General features: G+C 38.3%; 2 protein-coding genes across 16 annotated transcripts in view; one reads left to right on the top strand and one right to left on the bottom strand.

Annotated features, from left to right (window-relative positions):
- The window catches only part of Gyc88E (Guanylyl cyclase at 88E), a 39,523-nt gene extending 12,211 nt beyond the window's left edge, over window positions 1–27,312 (bottom strand). For 5 of the 6 annotated variants that reach the window (XM_086830036.1, XM_086830038.1, XM_086830035.1 and 2 more), the window contains exons 1-2: window positions 26,957–27,294; window positions 25,453–25,709 (exon numbers count right to left, since the gene is read on the bottom strand). The gene's annotated coding sequence lies outside the window, so the exon portion shown is untranslated. Of the gene's footprint in view, window positions 1–25,452; window positions 25,710–26,956 lie in introns of all 6 variants that reach the window. The other variant, XM_020957560.2, reaches the window with a different exon arrangement.
- On the top strand, window positions 11–10,295 carry Mf (myofilin). 10 transcript variants are annotated; one of them, XM_086830041.1, is made up of 9 exons: window positions 11–69; window positions 1,075–1,217; window positions 1,732–1,941; window positions 4,135–4,183; window positions 4,247–4,356; window positions 6,678–7,040; window positions 8,096–8,326; window positions 8,927–9,121; window positions 9,566–10,295. In XM_086830041.1, exons 2-8 carry the CDS (start codon window positions 1,127–1,129, stop codon window positions 8,947–8,949), a joined length of 1,077 nt encoding a protein of 358 aa, XP_086686167.1. In that variant the 5' UTR covers window positions 11–69; window positions 1,075–1,126; the 3' UTR covers window positions 8,950–9,121; window positions 9,566–10,295. The 10 variants fall into 10 exon arrangements, with proteins under 10 accessions (XP_086686167.1, XP_020813208.1, XP_086686170.1 ...); XM_020957549.2 differs by having other exon boundaries at window positions 4,114–4,183; window positions 6,678–6,884; XM_086830044.1 differs by having other exon boundaries at window positions 4,114–4,183; window positions 6,678–6,884; window positions 7,901–8,326.
- Window positions 27,313–27,587: the final 275 nt, after the last annotated feature.

The following is a 27,587-nucleotide window of genomic DNA, read 5'->3' as shown; positions in this document are numbered from 1 at the left end:
TGGGGTTTGCAGTTTGAAAAAATTCTTCGTTGAGGATAGATCGCTATTTTTTAGGAGTAAATTTAAATTGTAAGCCAACCCGAAGCATTCTGAATAATAAATACCCATGGAGACTCAAGAAATTAAAAAGGATTTATCAACGAAATGTTAAAATTAATTACAATTGAATAAATAGTGCTTTTATCGCAAAATGTCGTGAAGAGAAAAACAATTACCTGGTGATAAAGTTATGAAAATGATGTGGTCGAATTATGAATGAACCGAAATTTGAAAAGCAAAAGACATTGATTATATAAGAGGATCATACGGAATGACATTTGATACCGAAGTGCTTCGAGCGTGAAGTGAAAAGTTTATAAAACAATACAAAATCAATTTTGAATTTAATTTAATTAGGAGTAATTTAAACAATTTTCAAGTTTCTACGATTTTTTTCAAATTTGATTTCGAAATTTCTATGCACAGCTATTCGAGACTAAAGTAATTCCGATGAAAGCCAGCATAACAGAACGAATTCAACTCAAGGACATTTAAAAATAAAAGAAAACTTAGCTGCAACTCGTACACAGATATAGATAACAATATATATACATATATATGTACATATAGCGATCTAGAATATATGTACATGTACGATTTTGCCAGCTCTCAAGCACAGAAGTGTGAATTTTGTATCCAACAAAAAATATTTTTATATTTGAGCAAACCAGAAGCAGCCGCCCCAAGAAGAATAATAACAACAAAATCCGAAGGAAAATAAATGTATTTTTAGTGAGATTGATCTTGCGGTGGCTGCTGCTGTCCGATCGTGGTATTATATTAGCTATATGTATATATTTTATAAACTTTGCACTGCTCTAAAGTGGCACACAGCCTGTTTATTTTCGAACCGAGAGACTTTCAACGCTCAAGCGAAAAACCAAACTGAGATATCATCGCATCAATCGAGGGGAATTCGACTCGGATTCGTGTGGATGCCGTCAGGCATTTTCTCGGGAAATACATAAGATTGGAGTACTCACACTTTGGAAAATTTGCTAAAAAGACGTCTCTGTCCCCCAAACTCTATTGCAGCGAACGAGTTCAACGATTATATTCGTGAACAAACCAAAACAAATCGATCAAAATGTTCAAGAGCCATTTGGAAATGATTGGGCGCAATGAGAGCCCCAGCAAGAAGGCGAAATTCTGGCAGTCCTACATCAGGTCCCTGAAGGGTGAGTAAACAGGAGAGAATCCTTTAAAGGCCGAACAGCAGGGACATTGAAAATCTATTATGAGGAACTGCACATAAAGGATAGCTTAAGTGTTTTAAAGCTATCTACCAAATTTAACTGTGATAGATTATTTAAGAATTCAAAATTCGAGCTGGTTAGGGACACTCAATTGCGTTCCGAAATATACATATGTATATATAATATATATATTATTAAACTTTGAGCAGTGAGCAACACAAATAGCTTGGCCCATATATATAGTCTATTTCTTTTGGCAGGTGTCATATCATACGCTTGGGAAAGCTTTTTCGCCACCCAAAAGTATGTAGAGAGAAAAATGTAGAATATGTGCTGGCGAGGCTCTAAACAAAGCAGAGACTCATAGATAGACACCGCCAAATAGAAATCAACTTTATTTTTTGCCCGCTGGCATTGAGCCAAATAGTGAAAATAGCCGAAATATTTCTAGCGCCAATGGACTAACGCTCGGTTATCCAAACACCTTTATTTATAGGCTCCGAGGATATCCGCGCCCACGAGGCGCCCCGGGCCTCCCGCCCCTACAGCTCCTACCTGGACTCGCCCACCTACAGGAGCATCTACGACGAGCCCGCCACCGCCAACGAGCGCGTCCAGTCCTCTGGCTACAGATATCTGCCAGTGAGCCGTGACACCTACGGCTACTCGCCCCGTGCCATCTACGATCATCACTACAGCCGAACAAGTAAGTCCTGCGAGTCCTTCGCGCAGTCTGTAGTCGATCCCCGCCTAACTATCGATTCGATAGCCTTGCAAAAAATCACAGAAAATCGTCAAATTACTAAGAATAACATTTTCTTGAGTACGATATAATAGTTCCAAAGAGCTCTAGAGAGTTAAAAACTATGTGTTTACAAAGCTGGTAATGATACGGCTTTAAATTAATATGTATATTAACAAGCTAAACGTTGCTATCCTAAAAATATATAGTTATCCCTTTGAAATGAATATCAACAGAAATATAAGCAAGTCTTAACTTTAAGATAATTAATGGATAATTAATTTCAAAAGTGTAGATTCAATCAATGCTGAAAATACTTATAAGTGGACAGAGTTCTGGTTAAAAATAAACCATATTTGACGAACAAAAACTTTAATAAATAAATCAGTGAGCTATTTATGAAATGTATTAAAAATAATAATTAATATAATTAAATCCAAATTAGATTCAATCAATGCTGAAAATACTTATAAGTGGAAAGAGTTCTGGTTAAAAATAAACCATATTTGACGAACAAAAACTTAAATAAATAAATCAGTGAGCTATTTATGAAATGTATTAAAAACTACTACTGTTTAAATGATATCAAAAATGTATATAGATAATGATACCTCCTTAAAAAGTGTGAGTTTTGCAAGGTTATTAAGGCTTCGGTGGAACCGAACGTAACAAGCTTCTTCAGCTTTTTTTGCCTCGCTCCAACGCGCCATCAATCAATCAATCACTCAGTCAATCAATTCAGCCGAGTCACTTCAATCACTGCGCATCTGCCGATCATCTTAGAATTGCATTTTCACCAACGCCTGCGCCACGAAACGCTTTTGACAACACCTTGAATATTTCAGATCTGCCATAACTTTGTGATTTTTCCTTTACGACTTAGTCTTTGTGTGCGCACCCGCTATGATTTCATAAATTTAAAAATAAAAATGCCAGCGCAAAAAGCCAAAATACTATTACGTCAATGAAAGTTTCGCTTCGACTCGTTTGTGTTGATTTTGGCAAAAGGCCTTAAAAATTACCAAAAACAAAATAAGAGAAAAAATATTATAGACACAATACACACACACACACGTGAGCACAACTTTTGAATTTTCTATATATCCGTGTATTCAGGTACATAAGAGGAATTTTCGACTCAGTTTTTGGTGCGTGCTCTGGGATCAAATGACTGGTGGCCCTCGATGAGCAGAAACCAAAAGTTCTCTTTTCCGAATTTTCCGAATTTCCACACACACAGACACTAGCACACAGGCGAAAAACAGATCCTCATGCCCCTCCCCCACCCCGATTCCACCTTCAACCTGGTACCCCGTTTTCCCGAATTATAGTTTTTGTTTTTTCGCCGTTTTTTTTGTTGGACTAACCAATTGTTTTTTTCTCTCTCTTTCTCTTTCATAAATGTTTCAGAATATACATAAGCGTGTGTGTCGTCAAAATAAATACACATAGGTATATGTCCGAGCGATATATACATTTTAGATATTTTATGCGCACTCTCTCTATATATGTATATGTATTTATATATACAATATATATTTGTTGTTCTCTCTGGGCAAAAGACAACTTAAATTTAGTGAACAGGATTGTGTGTAGCTTTTAGTTTAAAAAATATCGAAAGATCAGAGTATGATTTATTTGTTAGTCAGTATATACATCTGTATATATGTATATGTATGTGTTTTGTGTGTGAAATAAAATCGTTAAACAATCAGCAGTTGCTCTCTCTCTCTGTGGTGCGTCGCATTCATCCATCAGTCCATCGTCCATCAATCGTGTCACCAAGGGTTTGCTATGAACTCCGTTTGACTTAACACCTAACCCGAGCCGTAACTCACCTGGCACTGGGCGTAGCTCACCCGGAAAATATTGCTCTTTAAAACGCTTTACTGATTTCCCGATTCCCCTTCTCTTCTATTTGCTGCTTTCGCTATGATAACATTGCTTTCTGGGATTGCGTACGTATCGGCATTGCGCATACGTCGTGTGAGCCCACGCTTTCAAGATACCACTTTCTGTAAGCAAATCTGTGTGTGTTGTTGCTTTGTTGGCTGCAAGGCCGTTGTTGGGAACCTAACAAGCTTGGGGGAACACCTTCCGGAAGCCTCTAAACTGACTTTGTGTTTTTGTGGACAGTTCCAGCTAACTATGACGCAGAGAAGGCCTGGAATGATCATCTGAAGCGCATGCAGGAGATCGAGCGCAGGTACACTTTACCCACTTCCCAAATGGAGGGAATTATTTAATTCTCTGATATATTCCCATGCAGATACCCATCTCGCTATGGTCTCTACTTGAGGGACAAGCCATTGACCCCCAACTCCCTGGTGCCCCTGGAGTACGAGCCAGAGGACAAGCTGCTGGCTGAGCTCAACAAGGGTAAGGATATCAAAGACATTTTCTAAATACCAATACCAGAAATTAAAAAAAGAGAAAACACCAACACCAACATCAGCAGGAAAGTAAACAACAGCAACAACACTACAACGTCAACAACAACGAATTTTAATTAAATTAATTTACAAAATGTAAGCACGAACATAAAAAATAGCAAATCAAAATCTGAATCAAACATCTACAGACGAACTCAACGAAATTTTTTCAAATTCAGCCACACCTAACTTTTGCAGACTTTTCTCAATTTTGTTACGATTCAACAACTTTCTCAGTCTAAACTATCTATCGTTTAAACCCTATATTTTGCAGCTATAAAAGTTTGAAGCGCTGAGCGTTAACGAAAACTCAACTACTTTTGTTTGCTTAGCTCGTAGTAAGACTCTTGTAAATTTACGCAAAAACTGTTAAACTTAAACAATACGTAGGGAAGCCGAGGATTAATTGTAATCAACTTAATTTGTCTGTAAAAAGGAATACCCCAGACCCGAAGCAATAGTCAAATCGAGTGAAAATTTCGTTAAATGTTTCATTGTATAATATATCTATATAAATATACAAATGCTTTACTTTACTTTTTAATTATTAACTTATACAAACTCAACAACAACAAGAACAAGAACAACAAAAGTAATAAAACCAAACAACAAAACATTTATAAAAAAAGGGAGAACTCTAATTTTAATTGTAGCGATTAATTATATTTTAAAATCGATAAATCGAATAAACACATTTTTAACGAACCCATCAACTCATTCGTCCCTAAACAACAAAATAAAGCCCATTCATCCCCAAATTATCTTAAGCCTCTCTTCTAACAGCTGCTGTACCAAACGAGCCTAGTTTCTGCGCTAAATCAACTACTTGAGCCCACTGTAGCCCACTGGCAGCTGCTATACCCGAACAAATGACACTTGAGTTACTTTAGAGAAACCAACATCCAAATTAATAATAAATATCAAATTTAATTCCAATCCAGACAACGTGTGTTTTGAAACTTTCACCTTTTTCACAACGGAAACGAATCGTTTTGTTTTGGTCTTTAATTTTCTAACCCATCACTCGCCGCCCATCGATATTAATATTGTCAATGTCAATGTCTTCTACCCTTGCCCCTTTGCTGTTGTATCTCGTCCAAGTCCCTCGTTTCACTACTAAAAACAAAGCATAGAAATTCACATTACACTGTGCGGTGCCTGTATATAAACTGCCAAAAATACTCTAAAGAAACTCTAATTATAAAACTAAACATGTATACGATCTCAAAATGAAATATTTAACGAATTCTCCAATTGAAAATTGATGTTTCATGTTCTCTGGCAGACACTTGTAGGATTTCCACATGGAATCCCAATTGTAATTCCCATTATTGTATCTGTATCTATTGGTTCGTGCCCACAGTTTTGTGTAATTGTAACTATGTATTTTGTTTAGTATGTTGTTCACTTTCAATTGTAAGCATTTTGTAAACATCGTTGGTTTGGTGATGATTTTACTCTGGTAAGTACAGGACATTAAGGTTTCAGTCAAAGAGAAATGCAATTAAGTAGAAAAGCAAACAAATTGAATTAAGAATCTTCACCAAGTTTAATGAGGAGACTTTTGTATGTTCGATTATAATAATTAAGATAGGAAATTGTAATAATTGTATTTACATATTTACTATAAATCACTAAATAGTAAATATTGTATTCTACTATTCTTTTCCATATACATTATATTGTATGGATTAAGGTTGTCAGAGTTTATGCAATGCCTTTTAAGTACTCATTTAAATTTTAAAATAAACCGATGACTAGAGATCTTTGTAATTTTTAAACGCAATCAGGGGGTATTGCAATTTCAATCGTAGTTTTGCTATGCAGTAAAGAAGATCTTTTCAATGTGAAAAAGTGAATTTTTAAAGTGCCCATTTCTAAAGAAACTAGTAGAAAAGATCAGAAATTGTTTATATATAAAAATGCTATACCCTACGAAATGTTTACATCTCGAGAACAGTTTGCATTTGCAAATCTGCTTCTGTTGTTTTTAATAGTAACAATCAATAATGTAATGAAATCCTTTAAGTGGTATTAATGTTAGTATGATAGATTTTGAAGCAGAAAGGACTATTTCGGTTTGTTTATTGCATTAACTATGAGGAAACCCTAAGCAGTTAATCAAAAAAGTCCAGTAGACCCAGTTTTTTGATTCAGATCTTCAACCTGCCAGTTCCTTAGGAACTCACTGTACTTTCAAGGACTCTGATCGGCACACACCTCCTTTGTAGACCTCCTGCTTACCTTGACTTAAATCTCTAATTGCAGCTCGTCGCTCGGCCTCGCCGTTCCGTCCCGCCCGCAGCACCCGTGCTGGCAGCGAGCCGTACGTGCCCCCGCCGGCGTACTGGAACCGCGAGGGCAGCGTGCCCCGCGCCGGACCCTCGGTATTCGACCGCGCCACCAGCCTGGCCCCCTTCACGCGGCCGAGCTTCCGCGCCAGCTCCCTGGAGCCGCTGGATGAGCTCTTTGAAAGTAAGTTGCCCGCGATCGCCGAGGCCGATCCGGCGGTAGGCGATGCGCCCGGTCGGTCGCTCGGTATTTTCGAGCGCGCCGGCTCGCCAAGTCCCACTCCCGTCAAAGCCGGTCGCTGGGGACCCCGTGCCACTGAAGTCGCCTACGATGCTGAGGGTAAAAATCCAAAAATTCACTCCTTTTCCGCCCACCTAAATTCCAAATTAGTCCCGATACAAGAAGAGACGAAATTTGCGTGTTATTGTTGAACATTTGATGTGGTTTTTTTGTCGGCTTCTTTGAAGACGCAGGGAGTTGTGGCACTAATGGTGGCATACTGGGCGGCGGGCGCGTTGAAAAATTGTTGCCATATTTTTCGGGACGCGTTCGAGCTGTTCCTGCCACTGTGCCTCCTCCGGTCTGCCCCCGCCACGTGTGGCCATATAATTTGTCAAAATTATTTCCACTCTTTGGCTTTTAGTTTGAGTTTGCCAGCAGCATCAGCAAAATTAGTACAGTGTTGCCCGAAGTGTAAGCGCCGTGCTTTTAGTCCCCGGATGCAAATTGATTTTCTAAAGGAAATAGCTGCTTTTACAGAGTTCAAGTTGTACATTTAGTACACTTGTTTGTCACCAAGATCCAGATAAAAACCATACTATTTTTTCATATACCATAAAAATAAAATAAAAGCTTATAGAATATATAAAAAATCCGTTTAACCATCAGTAAAATCAGTTTGCATTCCGAATTAAATTGAAAACCAGAAGAAACACACCTTCATATACTGGTTCGCATTTCAATGTGCCCACTGTAGCGCCACTGCATCATCCACATCCACTTGTCACCCTTCTTCTATCAATCTATTTTCCCCGACTTTCGCATTTCCTTATCATTTTTCCCAAACCAAACATTTTCCCCGCCAAATGTCCTTTTGGTATTTTTTCCACAACGAAACCCCAACATACGCATGGAAAATATCAAATTATTGTTGATTGTTAAAGCGTTGTTTTTTTTTATTTGATTTACTTTTATTTTAGTTTAAAAAAACATAGCAAAAACAAAAAATATTTTTCTTTCTGCTCTTCTTGTATACATTGCAACAACAATACAAACAAACCCAATTGAAATTCCGATTCCAACATCCGATTGTGTATACACAACCAACCAACTACACCACCACATCCATCTCTGACAACTCTAAATGCTACTGAAAATGCCACCAACAAAAACAGGACTCCCGATCTTCCATCCCCGCAACCGGTTCAGGGACCTGCTGAGCCCCAGCCCCAACTTGCCGATCTCCTCGATCGTGCGCGATCCCTTCTGGTGGGACGTGGACGACCTGGTGCCCTTCCGCGCCACCTCGGTGCCCCGTGCCTCGAGCCCCGTGGCCCGTGACTCCTACCTGTCGCCGGTGAAGAACCGCTACCTGTGGTCCAAGCACCCAGCCAGGCCCCTGACCCGTAAGTACTCGTCTTTACTATATATACTATAATTTCACAAAAACCGTAGTTGATTGGAAATCTCTTTTTAAAAGAGGCTTAGAAGTATGCAATATTCCATAGCATACTTTTAGGCAGCACTTACCAAGATTTCAAATCTCCTGCGATTTAGCACACCTTTGGTCTTACCAATTTCGGGAGAAAATTATTATCAAAATTATTGGGAGCTAATTTGACAAAATCTTGAGACTAGGCTGGGATTGGTAAGATCTCTGCTGTATATACAAAGTATTGTAAATATATTCGAATTGGAACACACTCCCCTAGAAAGCACTTAGAAAATTTCTATAAAAGCATGAGAGAAATGAACTTGCATCAGAACCAAAGGATAATGCTTAGGTCCACTATGGTTTTTTTTTTACAAAATGAAAAGGAAAATTGATATATTAAAATGAATTGAAGATAGAAAAAAATCAATTCCAACTTAAAAATTCAAACCATCTTGGGTATAAGCATTAAACTTTCTTTCATGGTTTCCTTAAATTTTATTATCCCAATACATTTTCAAAATAATATTTAACATTATTATTTCTATTTTTACATCTTAATTATCATAAACAGCCGAGGCAGAGGATATATTCTAAACAAAATATATAGATTCAAGATCACAAAAAAATATAAGAAAACCAAAACAAAAAAAATCGTTTAGCTCTAATAACAAAGCGACGCTATATCAATCATATAGCAATTCTGTAATTTTTTTGTACTTAATTTTACATAAATTACATGTAACGACTTGTAAAAAGAAACAAATTGGTAAGAAAAAATAAGAAACGAAAGCATGTAATCGACAAATTTGTTCATAGTAGAAACTACACAAATGACTTGTAGTGTTCACCCCGTAATCCCCTGGAAAAGTGGTCCTGTAGTATGCCTTATTATTAGTTTGTCCCAAACATGTAGAGTTGTTAACAAACAATAGATGATAATATTTAAGTTCTATAGTTGTGGCAATATATAACATTTAATGCATTTGGATTCATTTAATTTATGTTCCGAAAGGATTTCTTAAACAAAATATACATACACACATATGTTTATATTGCCCAAACTAAAGAGCTGTCTTAGAACTTTCCAAATTGTATTTAACATTTGCAGAAAACTTTTGCACGCCATGTATTTGCAATTATTATTACATGTTTACCTAACAATCCCTTGGATAGTATTACTAATAATAATGCATATTTATTCGGTCTACAGCTCACCGCTCAATTTTGTAAACGAACGAAACAACGAACTACAAAACAACAAGAACATCCTGAACAACATCAAGAACGAATGCATCACAAGGGGCCCCAAATCGACGACATCTAGCTTTGGAATACTGGAAATCAGCTGACAGTAGCAGGAGGAGTTAATTCTCTTCCTCAGACTCAACATCCGCCAACAACGTTTGAATTTTTTCAAAACTGATCGAACCCCCTCGCCGGGGGGTCTGAATACTTTTTGCCAAGAAGTGCGTACTTCCCGTAGATAAAATAACCGAACCGAACTCAAACTCTCTATTTATTTTTATTTTCTGAACTTTTAAGATCATGTCTTATATGTTAAGCGCAAGAATATGAAAAAAATCGATTTACATTTATTATAATAAAACAAATAAAATCAACTTATGAGTTCCCATTTGAGCCCCGAACATCACAAGCCAATGGGTGCCATAAATTGTTCCTTTTTTGTATATTTTAGATGCTATATATAAATATTATTTATACAACTCCATGTACTTGTAAACAATATTGACTCTGTTTGCGGAGCAAGATAACATTTAGAAAACTGTATAGGGGATATGTATGTACATATATCTGCCATAACACATCCAACATTCGGCCTATCCATACATATACATTTTCAATTTGTAACAAAAGTAAAAAAAAAAAAAACAAAATTATGGATAATAATAATAAAAAAAAAAACTTCTAAAAACCTACAATTCGAAACAGTTTCAATTTTTGAACTTGTTTTGTATATGTTTCACATGAATAGAATTGCCTAAATGCCTTTATTAGATTATTTTCCTCTTTGTTACAGGATTTACCTTGAAATAATATACATTTTTTGTTAAAATGAAATTCCTTTTCCCATTTTTTTTAGTGACATTACAGGTATCCTTGAACCCCGAAGAATGGGACCACCTTGTCGCGACACAACACAACTTCCATTGGACCTCGTTGACCCCGCTTTTCCTGAGCGCTTTCCTCGCATTTCCCCTTTCGCCCATCGGTTGGGGCCATTTATCTTCACATTTACTGCCTCATTGCTCCAATTTTTGTGTTACTTTGACGTTTTTGGCGTTGAGCACGCAATTGTTTCGCACTTCTTGCCCGCTCATATTCTTCGGCTGCCATTTGTCTATGCCAAGGACTGGGGAAAATTCTGTCGGGGGGTTGAGGAAAAGCCATGACGGGAGAGGGGGATCCTGTCCTTGGTGTATGAAACACGCTTCATTGTGTTTGTTCTTCAATCGCCTTAATTTTCTTTGCTCCTTTATTGTTACTGGTCATTTGTGGCTCGTATTCGGGCTGTTTTTTCTTCTTTTCACTTAATTATTGATTCCAACGAATTTTCTATTTGCCAAAGGTCAATGCAATGTCAGACCCAGCCCCCGGGAGATCTCAACTGCCATGTTTCAATAGCATTTCAATTGCTTTTTAACTACACTCCCCCGGGTAAGCGAATGTGTGTGTGCTTTTTTTGGGGGGCAATTGGAAAATGTTTGCCCAGTCACGTGCAGACTTTGCAATTTTTTGGTGTGTCTGAGGCCCCTTTAATTAAAATGTTTACTAATTCCCATGACAGAATATGCATTACACATATAATCAGCTCCCAAAACCCTCGCCAAATAATTTTGCGGCTCATTTTCCGCTCAGTCATGGAATTGGTTTTCTGCGAAATGAGATGAGATGAATGTTTTCCCCAACGCCTTTGTTCCTATTCCTCAATGAGTTGAGTGGGATTAATGGAGACGCATGTTCGGGAATCCGTGGAGTGCGAAACTAGACCGTGATTCACATTTGGACCTATCCTTCATCCTGTCAAGTTTAATTGACTTATTGGAGGCAAACAGGAAATGAGCTCGAGTTGCTCCGGATACAAAGAGGTTTGATTGAGATTCGTGGTCTATGGCAGGAAGGTAACTATTCTTCTACTATTCTTATAGTTTTCAAAGAAATATATTTGTTTTTCAAGTCCCCAGAATTATAAAGAAGTAAAAACGTTACATGGAAATATAGATATTAATTTCCCTACCGATGTTAAAGGATGAGAAGCATTCCACATGTTAGCGTCTTATTCTAATCCTTTAACTAAAAAAAAAATAAAGTTCCATGTTAGAAAAATATATGGGTTGACAATTTATTTCTACAAATTTATAGGAAAAAATAATAAGAAAATTTCCAAGCTAAGCCAAGCTAAGATTTATTTGACTCTATTCCCTTCCTTCAAGCCTTCGCTTACATTATCCTTTTATAAAAAGCATTGCCAACTGTGATATCTTTAAGTTGTCAGCCAAGTTTAAGATGCAGTAAAAAGATAAAAAAAGCAGAGCCCGAAAGTTGCGATGGGCCGAATTGTGGTTGCTGTTATCTGTCAAAATGTTTGCGTTCGCCTCGTCTGGTTGTCATCTGCGGTTCATGCAGCGCCTGTTGCTGACGTCCTTGTTTTTCGCCATTTTCCGTCCCTGGAAAAACCCGAACTGGAGATTTATGTCTTGGGGAAACTTTTTTCCGGCTATCGCTGGCCATCAAATGCACGTGCCTGAGAGTTGGCCATAACTGACAGTTCCTGCGCTAATTGGTCAGGGTCCCTGCCTCCTGCACGTTGCCCGTGTGTGTTGGTTTGGGCCACTTGACATGCCTGTCACAAATACACATGCGAAGCGGAAGTGGAGAGAGCATTGCCCACTCCTAGGGGCCAGCACTTCCCATTGTCTTCCCAAAAAAGGGTTTGCCCGATGACTACTTCTGGTTACATTCTGTGAAAAACCACCAATTTAAGGCCAACGCAAGTCAAGCGAGGAGCTTTGTCTGCTTGGCTGCCGCTCGGGTCAGGAAAATTAATTATACCAGACACACGAATTTAATTTATCCAGGCAGAAGTCAGTCGGTCAGAGATGAATGAAAGTGAAAATGTTTCAATTCAATTCAATGGTATCCCGCAGACTCGATGGATGGAAGCCACCCCGAGGCGTTAGCCAGGCGGAGGGAAAATTATGGATTTTCTTCTCTCTGCCAGACAATGATGGGGCAACATTAATTAGTTATGATTATTACAAGGAGGGGATTACAGAGTTTCCCTGCTTGATTGAAGGTCGAGTTAAAGTTAAATGTGTAATCATTTTCCTTGAACTTAGGTTTCCCTAAAGAATGAAAACCGAACTTAAGGCGATGAAAAGCTTCTACCAACAATCATCAGCATGCTGAGATACTTACATCCTCAAATTCCACTTTTCTCCCTCCTAAAATTGCTCGTACGCCATGCAACGTTGCTCATACGCCATGTGGCCATGCCGTCTGTCGCATTTGTGAGTGCAACAGCTGCTTGGTTAACAAATAACCACCCACACAAGGAGCTTAGCTGAAGTTTGGGATATAACTAAAGAACTTTTTGAGGGACACGAAGGGAGCTGAGAAGGCAGCTCGCAAAATAAGGAAAACTGCGAAAAACAACTTTGCCATTAGTCCGGACATAACACCTGAGAACCTTCCCGCCGCACGGGACGTAAGTCGCAGCCAAAGGAAAATCCTGCGGGAAAGTAGATGAAGTCAAGTAAAACTCATTCGTACTTATCTGCCACTGCGCATAGTTTCAAGTTCCTGAGTTTTTACATAAAGAAACTCATAGAAGCTCTTTAGATTATTAGCCTGATTTAATCACAATGTAGTTTTAGTTCATAACTGAAGGTAAGGTTAACATTCAAAGGCAGAGAGTTGTTACTTCGCTACTTTATCTGTATACAACTCACTTGATAATTATACAACCCAAACAATATTTTACTGGCAGAGTAATCGATTATTAGATGCAAAAAGAACGTTCTCCTTTCTGCTATTTGAGACTGCAACTTTGATTGATCTGCCACCAGCTGATTAATGTGTGGGACCGCTGGATTCCGTGGAATCGCTGCCGGAGACGCTCTAAGTGATTAGCTGGAAAGCATCCTCCGTTTCTTCCTCCGTTTCTTGAGTTGGGTAACTTTAGGCGTGCACCGCTCACAGGTCATTTATCAAAAATATTATATCGGAAAATTAGCGATACTTTCGCTGCCATTTGTCAGTCGCCGCAGCCAAATCTCCATGAAACGAAGGTCGGTCCCCTAAGTAAAGTTTGAGGCATGCCACAAGAATGTCCAGGGATGCGGAAGTTAATACTTTCTGGTGTCCCCAAGAATGCCACCCATTCCCTTTACTTCTTGAGTGAATTATGAAGAGCTCTTGGCGACGCGTCTAGAGTTTCTGAGAATTCTTAATTTTTTCATGTAGTCATTAAGCTTTAAGGGGAATGGCGTTTATGTGTGTGTCAGCTTATTAAAAATGTATCCTTTACATCGAGCATAAGTGGTTTTTTCGGTTCCTACTGGAAGCATTTACGATTGGGAGACTCAATTGAGTAACTTATCAAAGTGAAGAAGGTATAATTTTTAAAAATTCCTAAGGCTTTGTAAATAAATATAAATACATGTGAGTCCCGTTTCCAACTTTTCAACTATACATATAAACTATATGCGAGCTAGATAACAATATAGAAAAAAGACATCCGATTTCCATTAGCCTTAAACCGAAATTAAAGAATAGTAAAAACGGTAAAATCTCAGAGTAGATGAAGACGACGAAGATATATTATTTGTTCTATTAATTGTTTAAATAAACAAATTAAAGTTTATGTCGCATGGGCATTGATTTATCTTTATCTTTTTATTGAATGAGAAATATAAAATTAAAAAAAAATCGGATACCGTGTCAATGTGGGATCATAATAATCCGACAAAACGAATCTATTGACCCAGAAACTTATTTAATAAATAACAAAATCAATTGTAGAGCACTTAACATTCAATAATTATATTAATACAAAACTATTTGAATAAGAATCTAGTATCTAATATCAAGTTGGCCAGAAAAACACAATTTGATTTGTTTGTGTTTGGTTTTGGCCAACGAATGGTAAATATTTAGTGTTGCGTAAAACCTCTTATTCGCTCACCTCACATTACACAAACGTTTTGTGGTCGCAGGGCCTTAACAATTGTTCCATTTGCAAACCACAATTGAGGCAATTCATTTGCAGACGAACAAAATACCCGTATCGTTGGCAATTTGCAAGTGCCGAGAGGTGGCAGAGATTGTGTGGTGGAGTGGCGCTGCATAATCGGGCTGTCAACAGAGCCACCGCGATGAAATATTCGCGAAAATATACAAATTAGCATAACAAATACACCACTGTAAGGGAACACTTAAATTTAAAATTAAATTTTGCCCTAAATGGGAGTTTCTTTTTAAAGATTTCGTGCCTTTCAGTGCTCAGTAAATATAATTTTAGGGGGTTCCCGGGCAATTTCCCTAAGCTTTTCACCCGAAAACAAATTCATAAACGAATCTATATGTAAATTGTGTGTGTATATTTGCATTTAGCTTTCAGGACAAACCGGAATGAACAATTCCTCTGCCTCCTCAACAATGTTGACAATCGAAAGGATCCCCTACATATATGTAGGCTCCTTTTCCGATATGAGTATCCTTCCTCTGCTCTCTTCGTTCATAATAAATGCACTGCAATTTCCAGGCCCCCGAAAACTGGTTACGTGTCTGGCTGCTTTCGGGCTCTGAACAAATTTTCCGTTTAGGCAAGCATAAAAATGGAAAATCAATTCGTTTTCAGTCATCGCAGCATGCAGAAATTGCGCAAAGAGATAAGTGAAATAACATATTTTGCGGCAGGAAATTCTACAGATTTTGTTTTGCCAACTTTTGTGGCGGGAAAATCAAATGCTACAAAAGTTGTGTGATTTATGCGGCTGTTGGTGATTTATTGAGTTGCATCTGACTTAACATTTGCATATGTTTGTATTTATTTATTAACTTTTATGAAATGTAGTTGAAAATAATACCAGTTGCCATAATTTAAAGTTTACAAGCATTGCAAAAAATGCTTTAAAGTTGTCAAGTTTAAGCTAAAGTAACTTTATATAACCACCATAATTGTAAAAATACCAATTAACTGTCTTTGATATTTAAATAATAATTTTATTGATTGTAAGAATACTTGATGAAGTGTATTGCTTATTTGTATATTTGTATTTCGTTCTATTTAATTTATGTTAAGCTTAGCATTATTTTTCCCGAAAAGTAATAAAAACTATGTAGAAAAAGTTGCTTAAGACTTAAGATGAAACTAATTTCAAAATATTAATGTATGTCAACTGTATTTGAAAACACTTTAAATAGGAATAGAAAGCTTTCCCAAAATAAACACAACTATTCTAACCTTTAAGAACTTTTTACATATCTTTACATAATCTATCGGCATACATATATTTCGTAGTATCCTTATTAGATATTTTCGCAAATAAATGAATTCTTAAAGACCTGTATAACAATGGGTCCACCTAGTAATCGCAAAGTTTCCCTTTCGGAGATCTCTTTCAACACTTGAAGCGACCCTGAGGCGCATGTTTGCCCCGATGTTTGCCCAGCACTTTAAGCTAGGCAAAGGACCGTCTCCCAGTGCCCGGCGGAGCCCCTCATAATCTGTCTCCCATCCGGTGGAATGTGGGTCAACATCTGTAGAGGACCAAGTCACCCCGAAACCGTGGGTTATTTATGCTGAACCGAAGCATATTTATTTACTTGTTTGGGTTTCGACGGCACCCAGCACACATTGGCCATTGTTCGGCATTGTTATTGCTTGCTCAGATTCTGTTGACAGACAAGTCCTGGAAGTCCTGTATAGTATGTTAATGAACAGTAATCTGGCTGGCTTAGAGGCCATTTCGGGGGGCGAGATGGCACTTGACAATGGAACAAATCAAATTGGGGTTAACGCATCAATTGCGACTCCGTAAACAAATACGAGTCTTTCATCTTGTTCGGCATGACAACTCACGGTCTCCTCCTCCAGGTCCTGCTGTTGTCCGTCAGAAACATCAAGTATTATGGCGCAATTTCATTGACTTATTTATGGGTCGTAATGAGGAAATGGGAGCCCAGCAATTGATCCCGCGGGGAAATGTAATGTCGCCATGTAAAATGTACTTGGAATTGTTTTCGCGCACAATAAAAACGAATATTGCACCCTGGCTTTCGTGGAACTTGTTTGTGCTTTTGATTGATTTCGGGGAAAACCTATAGCAATACTAGTTTAGTTTCCTGACAAAATATATTTCATAGTTATTTCATTTGTGATTTTATTCGGAATATATTGTGGTGTAGTTAATATTGCGAATATTAAGTTTTTACTTCAGAATAACAGTATTTCGAAGAAGAAGTATTTTTTTCCTATTAAAAACATTTCATTAAAGATTTACTCTGTATGCGTAATAATGGGAAACCTACTCTAAAGGCAATCAAAAGGTTTTTAATGCCAACAATTTCACAGAGCTACCAACAAGTTTTCAATGTCACATTAGGCAAAATGAGAATTTTCTGGCAGCGTTATCAAACGGTTTTTTCCCCACATTCAACTGTTTCCAGGCTTTTGCGGAAAATTGTTTATCTCAGACAAAAGTCGTCAAAGGATCCCCATCTCCTGGCTTTGCACGTCGGCCTTTCAGCCGTTCTCGTAAACTTTTCCGACTTGTTTATTTGCAAACAATTTGCCTATTTGCTTATGGTTTCTGCCTGATTAAACATGCCAAACACAGTCGGCCACATAAGTACGCACCCAGGCACGTGAGCCGAGCGATAACTTTTGAAACGCTATCAAATGCCTTTTTCGGGGAAAACTTCGGCACGGCCTGCTCTGCGGTTTTTAGCCCTCTCAGCTTTGTGTGATATCTTTCTATCAATAAAAAAAGTGAAGGAAACGAGAAAAACAAAATGAAACTGTCACGGCTTCGGGCGACCTTGGAAAGCCGTAACATTTGACACCGTTTGACTTGACGAGGGCGAAAAAACTCAAGAGTCAGGTTTATTTGCTAAAACGTGGGAAAAAAATGAAGAGGAAATGTTTAAGCATCTCTTCTTTTCCACCTCTGAATCCTGCGGAAAATCCGAAACTCAAATAGTTAGAGGCAAGCTAAAACCGCACCGCTTATTTAATCAAATTGAAACCACTTAACAGATGCCAGTGAAACAATTTTAATTAAACTTGAGCGCTAAATTTAAATGACCTCTTGCCTGTAATTAAATTTGAAATTCCTTGAATGTTGTCCAATAAAATTCTTAGCCGAATGCGACAACCAACGGATGGGCAAGGACCTTAAATACAGCAAAAACAAAATTGCAACACCTGAGAAAAATGCCTAAAAGATTACCCAATTCAAATCCAAAATACATTTATTTTTCTCCGCTTTCCTCGTTGCTGAAATTGAATTAAAAACCCTGCTGCCATCCCCGAGGGCCTTTCCTCCTTTGCCTCTTTCAGAATGAAATTAAATTTAAAGTAGCTACAAAATCGTTGTTCGTTTTTCCCCAGGAAATACAGTTTTCTTTATGCTAACTTTATGATGAAAAATCTAATTAAATGGATTGAATGCTGAAACAAATTGAACAGTATTTGGTAGAAGATATACTTAAATTTCTTTGAGAGGTTAATTTTTGTAAGTAACTTTTCGGGACAGTAACATTCTATTTAATACTTACAAATTTAAAAATATTTATAATTTATTCTTATTTTCTTTGTTAATATATTTTACAGTTTTTACAGCTAAAACTTAAATGAAATTATTTAAGACACGATGCTTTACATAATACAGAAAGCACATTTTACTTATTTGCACAGATTTTGGCTTTTAACTGAAAATTATTACAAAGATAAAAATCGGTGGGCGCTGAATTTTCGCCATTGACTTTAATGTTTAATTTTCCGTTTACATTTACCAAAAGGACCTGCTTTTTTGCTTGTTGCGTTTTTCAGTTAATAAAGAGCACTACACTAAGAGAAAAGTTCCTCAACGCACAGCAATTTCATTTGGCTTACCTGACTGCCTGTCTCGCCCCATAAATGTGCACTTTATTTTTATTACAAATTAAATACAAAAACAGGACGCCTTCGTTTGCCTTAAGCCGCCTTTTACAGGACATTTTTGGTATGTGTTTCCATCCAGCTCGCAGGATGGAATCCTCACACGTGAAGGGCATACACACACATTACTTTTGTGTTGACAGTTGGCATTAAAATGAGCGCCCATAAATATTATTAGCTGCTCTCGCATATCCACATTTTCCTTTTTTCTTTTTCCTTTTTCCGCCCTCCGCCCACATTTTCCACTGTGTGAGACTGACAAGCAGCTTTGGGTAAATTCCCTACACTTTTTTCCTGCATGTCATTTTTAAATATGCTGCCCGAGGGCGGAAAATTTGTTTTGTTTGGCTGGGAGGGACGTTTTTCTCTTCGTTGGTTACATTTCATTTGCAAGGTTTTTGTTCTGGCTTTCGGTTTTTATGCTCGCCAAACATATGTTGGCTCATTATCCTTGTTTTTTAGAGCCCCCTCCTGGGTACACATAAACCTCATAAAAGGAGTTGGGCCGCAAAGGGACGGCTCAAAACTATTTATAGCTGCACAGGACGAATGTGGCAAAGGTCTGCTTACTTTGAAAATTTTGTCGCTTTCACAGATTGAAAAAAATGAATTTTCCACCCTTAGCTGAGGCAAGCAGCTTCAATAAATAAATTGGGATGAAAATCTCTGTCAAATTAAGTTCAAAAACCCCGGCATTATGTATGTTGTGTCATTTCCTTAAATTTTACTTAAAGCCTTGGGTGTTCATTTGAAGTTGTGAGGGAAAATACCCGAACGCAGTTGCTTTCAGCACATTTTCCGGGACGTTTGCGGTTTTCTGTTTGTTACTGCAGAACAAAAAAAAAAAAATAAAAATAGCAGAATTGAGAGAATTTCCCTCGAAAATGCGAAAACCTCGCAGTAGCCAAAATTGTTTTGTTTGCTCTGTTTATTTGTTTCTGTTTTATTTTTAGGGAGCTCATGTGAAATGGCGGTTTTAGTTTTAGTTGTTTTCCAGCTTTTTGTTATGACAGAGCAAATATTTCGCTTTGTCGGGGAGTGGACGGAAATGCCCTCTGTTCTATCCTGTTTATAAATCTCTTGCTTTATTTGCACTTTGGCGCATCAACTTAAATTAAAAGGAAAATAAAATGCTAAAAAAGGAAACAAAGGACTGACACAGGCAGGGCTCAGGCGGCTATAAAATCAAGTTTGTATGGGTGCAGTCTCCTGTCCGCTGCTTATTTTCCCTGCCCCCTAATGTCCTGTCCCACTAGGATTTTATCCTGTGTCCAGTTCAGCGTGTGTTTCATTCGTTTTACTGTCAACGGTGATTAGTTGTCCTTAGTGTGGGTCCTGGTCCTTTCCCCATGTTTGTTTACTTATTTGCCGCTGCCTGTTTGTCTTCTTCTCGGTCTGCTTAGGCATTTAATTCCATTTCCCTTCGCACTGAGAGTGAAAAATTAAATTCAGGCCAAGCCGCTTAAATGTCCTTAGGGGCACTTTCGCTATTATTTTACGTTTCTTTGGTCGAATGGTCCCTGGCTTTTTTGTGATCCTACTTGGTTCGGAATTCTGGATTTGCTTTGCTTGTGCGGCTACTTTAATGGCCAAAGGAAAAGGTTTTATTTTTCTTGGATGCTAAGCAGCTAACAGAGAATAGAATTTAGTTTCTAATGGATAAGAAGCACTTTATTATTTATCTTTAATATTAATCCCTTAAATCTCTGAAACCTTTTTTTCTTTAAACTTTAATAAAACGCAAATACATGACCTCAAAATTACTGCAAAGCATCCCCCATATATGTACATTTTAAAACTTGCCCCGCTAATTATTCATAATTGAAATAAGTCAACTGCTTAAAATTTCGCAAAAAAAGTTTGGGCCCACCTTGAGGGATGGTAATGATGGGAGCTTGTGTTTGTTTTTGGCGCTGTTTATCGCTGGGTTATTTTTCATGGCCCAAGGACGGGAATCCTCCGGGCGTAATACGGTTAACAAGCGGCGGGTTAACTTTTTGGCTTAGCGAGCTCTAGCTGGGCAACGCGGCGTATACGTAATTCAATTGGGGCACACGGTGCGTATGCTCAATGTCCATGCAGAAGCACGGAGAAAACTCTGTTTGCTGTGTAACTTTTAATGGGATTTCGCCTTCACCTAATCGCATTGGTTCACTTAAAGTTGACCAAGTTTTGCTTTAACTCTTTCAAGTTTGCTTACCTTTTCCAATTAAAGCCAAGGAAAGGTGACACAAAGTTTTAAGAACTAATTTGCTTCCTTGTATACAAATCAAAAGGGAAGGGTTTCCTTGAGGCCATTATGATGTACCTTATTTATAAAGATAGATGGATTTGTAAATAAAATACAAAATACTTAAATTCTGTTAGATCTTCATGAGAGAATAATTTAATTGTCATGTAAATTTAAGAAATCAATAGATTTGACAACTATTAGTTCTTATAACTAAATCTATCTATACAAGATAAACAGTTCTTTCTATTATTCTATTAGTTTCAAATCTTATTCTAACTTTTTTCATTACCTAGAAGAACCAGTCGTATAAAAAAAGTTTCCTAGTCATTGTGCAAAGCTGCCCTTAGATTCCATCTCGTTCCATGGAAAATTGACTTTAGTTTTCATCAACTTCCAAAGCTTACCCACTGTAGTCTCAATCCGATCTAAATCTCGACCTTGTTCAAGTCCACAACTTGCATATTCACGGACTTCATTTCCGTTTCCCATTATGGCGGGGCAGAATTCCATTTTCTTCCCCACTGATTGGGCCAGGACACAGGCACTCTTGCCGCCAGTCCTCATTTTCCGAGTAACAGGTGCACACGGAGGGAGAGCGGGGGATGGGGCAGCAGGTGAAAATGTGTGTATTTCGGCAGCTTGTTGAGCGTTTCGCTTTCGCAGCCCAGGATGGTTGCCCCGGGAACCTGGACCACGTATCTCTCATGCTCTTATCTCCGGCTGATTGCCTTTTAATTAGTTGTAAGCTGATTATGCAAATCAGGGCGCCAGAACATTTGCAATAAACAGCATACATATATGCTGTTGATATATGGCATCGATTTGGCAACGACTCTGCAGAAGCTGAGTGAAGTTTTATGGCCCTGTCAAGACCGGTATTAATGGTTAATGCCACAGTTGAACCTTCTTAAATGGGATAAAATACCTTTACAGATTTGCATAATAAATTTGTATATCATTTCGGAAAGTGAGACTTTCAAGAACCTCAACAAATATATTATATAATAATTTACATGTTTTTGCATACTTAAAACATATATTTAAAAAACTTGACTTAAACTAGATACCAAAATTACGATTAATCTACTTTTAGAATGCAAGTATCCTCTTCCAGTAAAAACCTGTACGAACCTCTCACAGCCGCCTACATTCCTCTCTTGTCTCTTGATTTATGTATATTTAATAATTCAGACTTTATCACTCCGAGCAGCAGAAACTTCCTCCGGAGCGCGGCCTGCCATTGCCACGATTTCACCCACAAGCCACCCGAAACTCACTTACTCATGTGACTGAACATAAAAATTCCGTATTCCACTTGGCTGCCAGCGAGGGAGGCGGACATGGTGGCCGGAAGGAGGACGTGAATACGGCGGAGTGCGAAGGGAAATATCACTTACAGACATAAAAATGCAAATTAGAACGAGATATGCTGCAGTCCAGCTGGGAGACGGAGGATGACATCTGTGGACCGCAGGAGTGGGAAAACCGGGGAAAACTTTAACACCAAGCTGGAAGTGGACCGAAGCCGAAATCAAGAATGAATTATTGGGCCAGCCTACTGCAGGCCATTTCTGTGGCCTCGACGGATTATTAGCCATGGCTTAAGGGAATAAGTTTTGCCGAGGATGTGGTGGGGTCTGGGCAAAACTTTTGCGGAATTGTTCTGGCCCTGTTTTCCCGCAGGTTCTTTTATTGTATTTTTGCGATTTTCGGCGCACATTATCGACACGTGCACTCGGTGATTTATGAAGTGAACAGCTAAACATTTAAATAATTACGTAATATCATGATTCAATGAACAGTGAGAGCCTGCAGTGATTAGCGGCATTAAAACCTTAAAATAAGGAGAAAAACATGAAAGTATATTTTAAATCTGTTTAATCTCTTAAAGCTTTTCATTCAATACATTTTTATTAAAGTACAAGGCAAGACCCCGTAAGGACACAAACAAAAGAGGCAATCGCCAATCTGTCACTTTCCTGTTTGACCACCTTGACCAATAAAAAATATATATTTTTCAATGCAGCTTTCGTGACTTTTTTCACCTCAAGAGTATATAAGAGCGAGCATCAAAGGCCGTTTTTTCAATAACAAATTGTTTTCATTCCGTTGCTGTCAATCAAAAAGTGTCGAAAACATTTCAATAAGCCACGTTTCTGTCACCTGTTGCTCCTGCCGCTGCCACTGCCGCAAGGTGAGATTGAGTTGGCCATGTCAGCAGTTTAACGGTTCACTGAACACACACGTACATAGCACCAGCGAGGGGGAGAAGGACAGGGGGTGGAAAGGCCATCTCAAGTGTCAAATGTGCTGAACTAGAAGAAGTTCCAATAAAGAGATGAAAGCGGAGGGCAAGGACATTGAAATTGAATTTGCCTAAGGACATTTTCCCTGCTCACATTTTTTACTGTGCGTGTGTGTGTGTGGTTTTGGGGGAGGGGGGGGAAAAGCTGTTAAATTTTAAGGTTTTTGCCTACTGGCAATTTGCATGCTTGTGGTTAAAGTGCTTATCATTATAATCAACACCGAAGCAAACGAAATTCGTGCTAGCAGAATGTGTCCCTGTGAAGTCGAATTGTAAAGTACCCTTTGCGACTAAAATGAGCAAGAACAATTATTGTAAAACCTTAAACTCTTTTAACCTAACTCTGAAACATTGTAACTAGAAAAATGACTAACAAGTGCAGTTCTCAAAAGGGTTTAAAAAGCGTTGTTTATTTTGAACTTGCTTGACACCAAAATCGTTTTAGAAATACAATTTCTAAATTCGAAAAGTTCTTTTCAGAAACTCCTTCCATAAGTATATATAAAATAATTCTTTAAGTCAAAAGAGGATCCTAACTCTGATGAATTTTCAATTAAAAAGAATATAACTTCTAATTAGCACTCAGTTTTCATATTCTAAGAGCGCATTCCTACCAAATCAACTTTCGACACAACCGAAAAAACGCTTCCCTCACGTGCGGAGTGAGAGCATTTCATTGTTATGAGTATTGTTGATGGGACAAGCTCATTTTCCGTTTATTAACTTGATAACCAGGGGGAGAGAGGCGTTTTTTGGGGGGTTATGGGAGCTCCCTTTGATACCGAAAATATATTTAGCTTATTTTTAGACTGACTGATAGGAAAGCGAGCTGTATGATTGCAAGCCATGACCCCCATGATACGGCTTGTCAAACCCCCGATTCCACCCGCATGGAGCTGCATTAATTGGCATCAGCTTTTTTTTGCTCTTCCTTCATTTCCTGTATTTGTCTGCCACTTGTCGATTTGTTTATTTCCTTCACTTGTCATCATTGATTAGGTTAATCACACTTGATACTGATAAACTCTATTGCAGGGCAAAGGGGAAAAGCGAGCGACTGCGATTGTTATCAATTATTGACAGTTGATAAAAGTTTGTGGCTATAGGTAGCACGTGTCCATTGGGGAAGCAGACTACATTTTAGGGGAAATAATAACAGCGCAGAGAGTAGATTTCTGTGTCGTAATAATATCCGTTGTTTTGAACTACCTTTGCTTGCTGTCATATGTCAAACCCCATGACTGCATTTCCGCCCCAAAGGATGTAGTATATATGTATGTATTCAGGGGATATGAACCCGTATTAGGGCGACCCGCCACTGACATCACATTCATCACTGAATTTCCCACTGACTTGGCGAACCCTTTGGCTCCCTGTCACGCCTCCTTTCGAAATCGTATAAACTTTCACGGCATTTTCTATTTGTTTCCCCTTTCTCCTTTTCAACATTTTTTCCATTCTCATTTTGTTTTGTTTGTGGCAGAGAGTAGCAAAAATTTCAGCGCTTCAACGCGTCCTTACAGGAGGGATGGATGGATGGATGAAACACACAACAAAAGAAAAAAAGGAGAACGAAAATCAAGAGCAGAAAAACAATAAAAATTGAAAGTCTTTTCTCGCCCCGAAAACTCATTTGCATAGAATTTTGCTGGGATAAACCAAAATACAATTTCCCCCATCCAAAATCATTGAATGTTTTGCCTTTAAAGCCCACTCCTGGATTGGCTTTTATTCATTGACGCATTTTATGCGGCTTTTATACATTTTTGATGGGTCACATAAAACTATTTATGAAATGCCGAAGAGCAATTTCTCTTTATGCCTCCCATATGCGTTTCCTTTTTGGTTGCACTTTGGTCTGACCATCTCTTATGTTTTATGGCTAGGACTCGGCTTTTATGGGATTGTCGCTGCCCCACGATTCCCGTCTCGAAAACATTAAGGTTGTCCCAAAAACAAAAGTTAATGGGACGCGGGGGTGGAATGAAGTGGAATGCCTCCAGTGACATTCCAAATAAATCAATAGAAGAGCTGATAAATCACGGTTCCGCTCATTGATTAGCTAACGAAGCGCCTATAATATGTGGAAAAATGTGTTCCATGGAAAATTGAATTAGCCTGGCAGCTTTTAAAGGGAAAAGCAGATGGAAAATTCTAACGACAAATACTTGTATTTATATATCAAACGATTAAAATTGTTTGAGAATTTAAATTATTAATTTGTTGTATAAGTGCGGAAGTAGTTTTTCATTTATTATTTTAATTATTCAAGTATTCAAGTATTTAAAGGACTAATCATTGCAATCTAAGGATTTGTCAAATTTATAAAATTAATTTCTTAAACTAAACAAATCAAGTTAAATTTAGCAAACTTACCAAGGAGACCGTAAGGAGAAGCCTAAAAGTCTGCGCCTCTATCGGATTTCGGAGTATATTAAATATTTAATGTGGCACGTTTCTTAAATTTCGCGTTGTCGTCTCGCGGGTCGCGTCGCCGCACGCCGTCACATATATGTACATATATTTTTATATATCCTGATGTTTTCTTTTTTGTTTATTTACGACATTTAATTTTATATTTATGTACTTTGATTTTCATTACGCGATGCGGATTTGCGGCCCGCTTAACCTGCCTAAAAGAAGAGAGCACACGGAGTGAGGGGATGAACAAGGAATGCGTATTAAGGAGCCCGCGATGCTCATATAATTCGGTTTTATTTGATTTGATTTCATTTTTTGCTGCGTGTTTTTATTTCCTTTCCGTTTTAGCGGGATTTCAACGGCAGAGGAGAGGGCACATCCTTAATATAGAGGCGTGACGGCCAAATCGGTGTCGGGATAAATGAATCTCGACTCGTCATATAAAGCGATTCAGTTTCCGTTGCTCGAATTCAAGAATTTCTGTAGAGTCCTTCAATTAAATTGCCTGCCAAATTTATGCGCTCAGCACAATTTGGCCTAAGTATTCCACAGCCACTTTCACTTATTTTGGGCGTACTTAGCAGCATTTTCCTGCTCCGGGCTTCGGCAATGCATAACAAATTTAAACAGAAAAACACCTTTTGGTTTTCCTATACTGATAATGTTGATACCCTGGTATTATAATAATAGCAAAATATAAAAGAAAAATTGAAAATGAAAAGTTTATTTTATTTATGAGAAGACTGCCTTGTTGAGCTGTAATTCTTCTTAGGTATTTAATTTTACGAAAGTAAATTTTACATTAGGGTTTCCTTCTAGTAGGGCATTTAAAATACGCCTCCGCCGCGGCTTCTGAGTTATATTCATTAAAATTTGGTTCTTTCTGTAGGAGGTTTCCTTCGGCGGTAGTCCTTTCGCTTTTGTCTAGCACTGCTCGCTTGAATTAATTACACAATTTAAGTGGGTTTGCTGGCAAATCGCATTATAAAGTGGTTTCTGATGTTGCCCCTTTTCGGAGGCTTAAGTTGCGGCAGGTGCAAAAGGAAAGGAGTTGTGCCACCGTTACCGCTGGCCCACCAGACGTATACTTAATGCCCCACGAAAGCGTTTTTCATTAAAATTGTGTAAATTGCGTGAGGCAGTATTAGCATAATAAATTATTGCTATGATTTTGTTGGAAAATTAATTCTGCTTGATAAACTATTACTGTTATTTGTGTGCCTAACTAACTTTAAATCATTTACAAATTTACTTGAAGAAACAAATAGTAAAGAGCAAATAACTATTAAACAAAGTACATTTTGTTATTTATTTTATTTTTTTTAATTGTGAGCACTTTTGGTGTATTTTTAATATACAATTTTGCCTCTCTATTTTACTTAATAAAAGTTGATTTTAGTGCTGGATTTCAGTATTGGATAACTTTAATTTATTAGCATTTAATTATTATTTTTATTACTTTTCCTACACTTAAAGCTGCTTCAAAATACTTTCAATATCAATAAACCGATCACAACTTAGAGACTCGGCGAAGATGCGCGAGGACAACCGACTGCCTCCAAAGGCAAATAGTAAATGACAGGTCCTGACACTTTTCCTGGCGATAGTCGGAACATAGTTGTGGCGACTAGTTGCCATTCGCTGCTGGGCTATTAAAAAGCCAACAACTGACGCCGTCACAGGAACGCACTTTGAATATTTTCCGAAGGATGCGCGTTCGTAGTTCAGAGCTCAAAGCACGTAGCACGGCATTCGGAGCCCAACGAAACCGCACGCAACGTGCAACAGCCGCCAACTGATGGGCTTCATCTGCCATGGCCAAGTAGTCACCCACACAGCAGTCTCTCACACAGATACGCGCACACAGATACACCCTGGTTTGTTGATAACAGTTTTCGAATTTCGAATTCGCGTCGTCAGCTGCTGGCAGCCTCTGTTTTTGCTGCTGTGCCGCCTTTTTGTATACAAACAGTGGCCGAGCATCCTCCGGCAGGCACCACCCACGTAGGCCACCCACCAACCATTCAGCACCACCCTCGCCAGCAGCAACTTCCGTTCACCATGTTGCATGTTCGGCGAATGTCAAACGC

The sequence above is a fragment of the Drosophila serrata genome, unplaced genomic scaffold (genome assembly GCF_035046125.1).
Source record: "Drosophila serrata isolate PLE 108 unplaced genomic scaffold, ASM3504612v1 contig_228, whole genome shotgun sequence".
Lineage (NCBI taxonomy): Eukaryota > Metazoa > Arthropoda > Insecta > Diptera > Drosophilidae > Drosophila > Drosophila serrata.
This window is presented reverse-complemented; position numbering and strand designations above follow the sequence as displayed.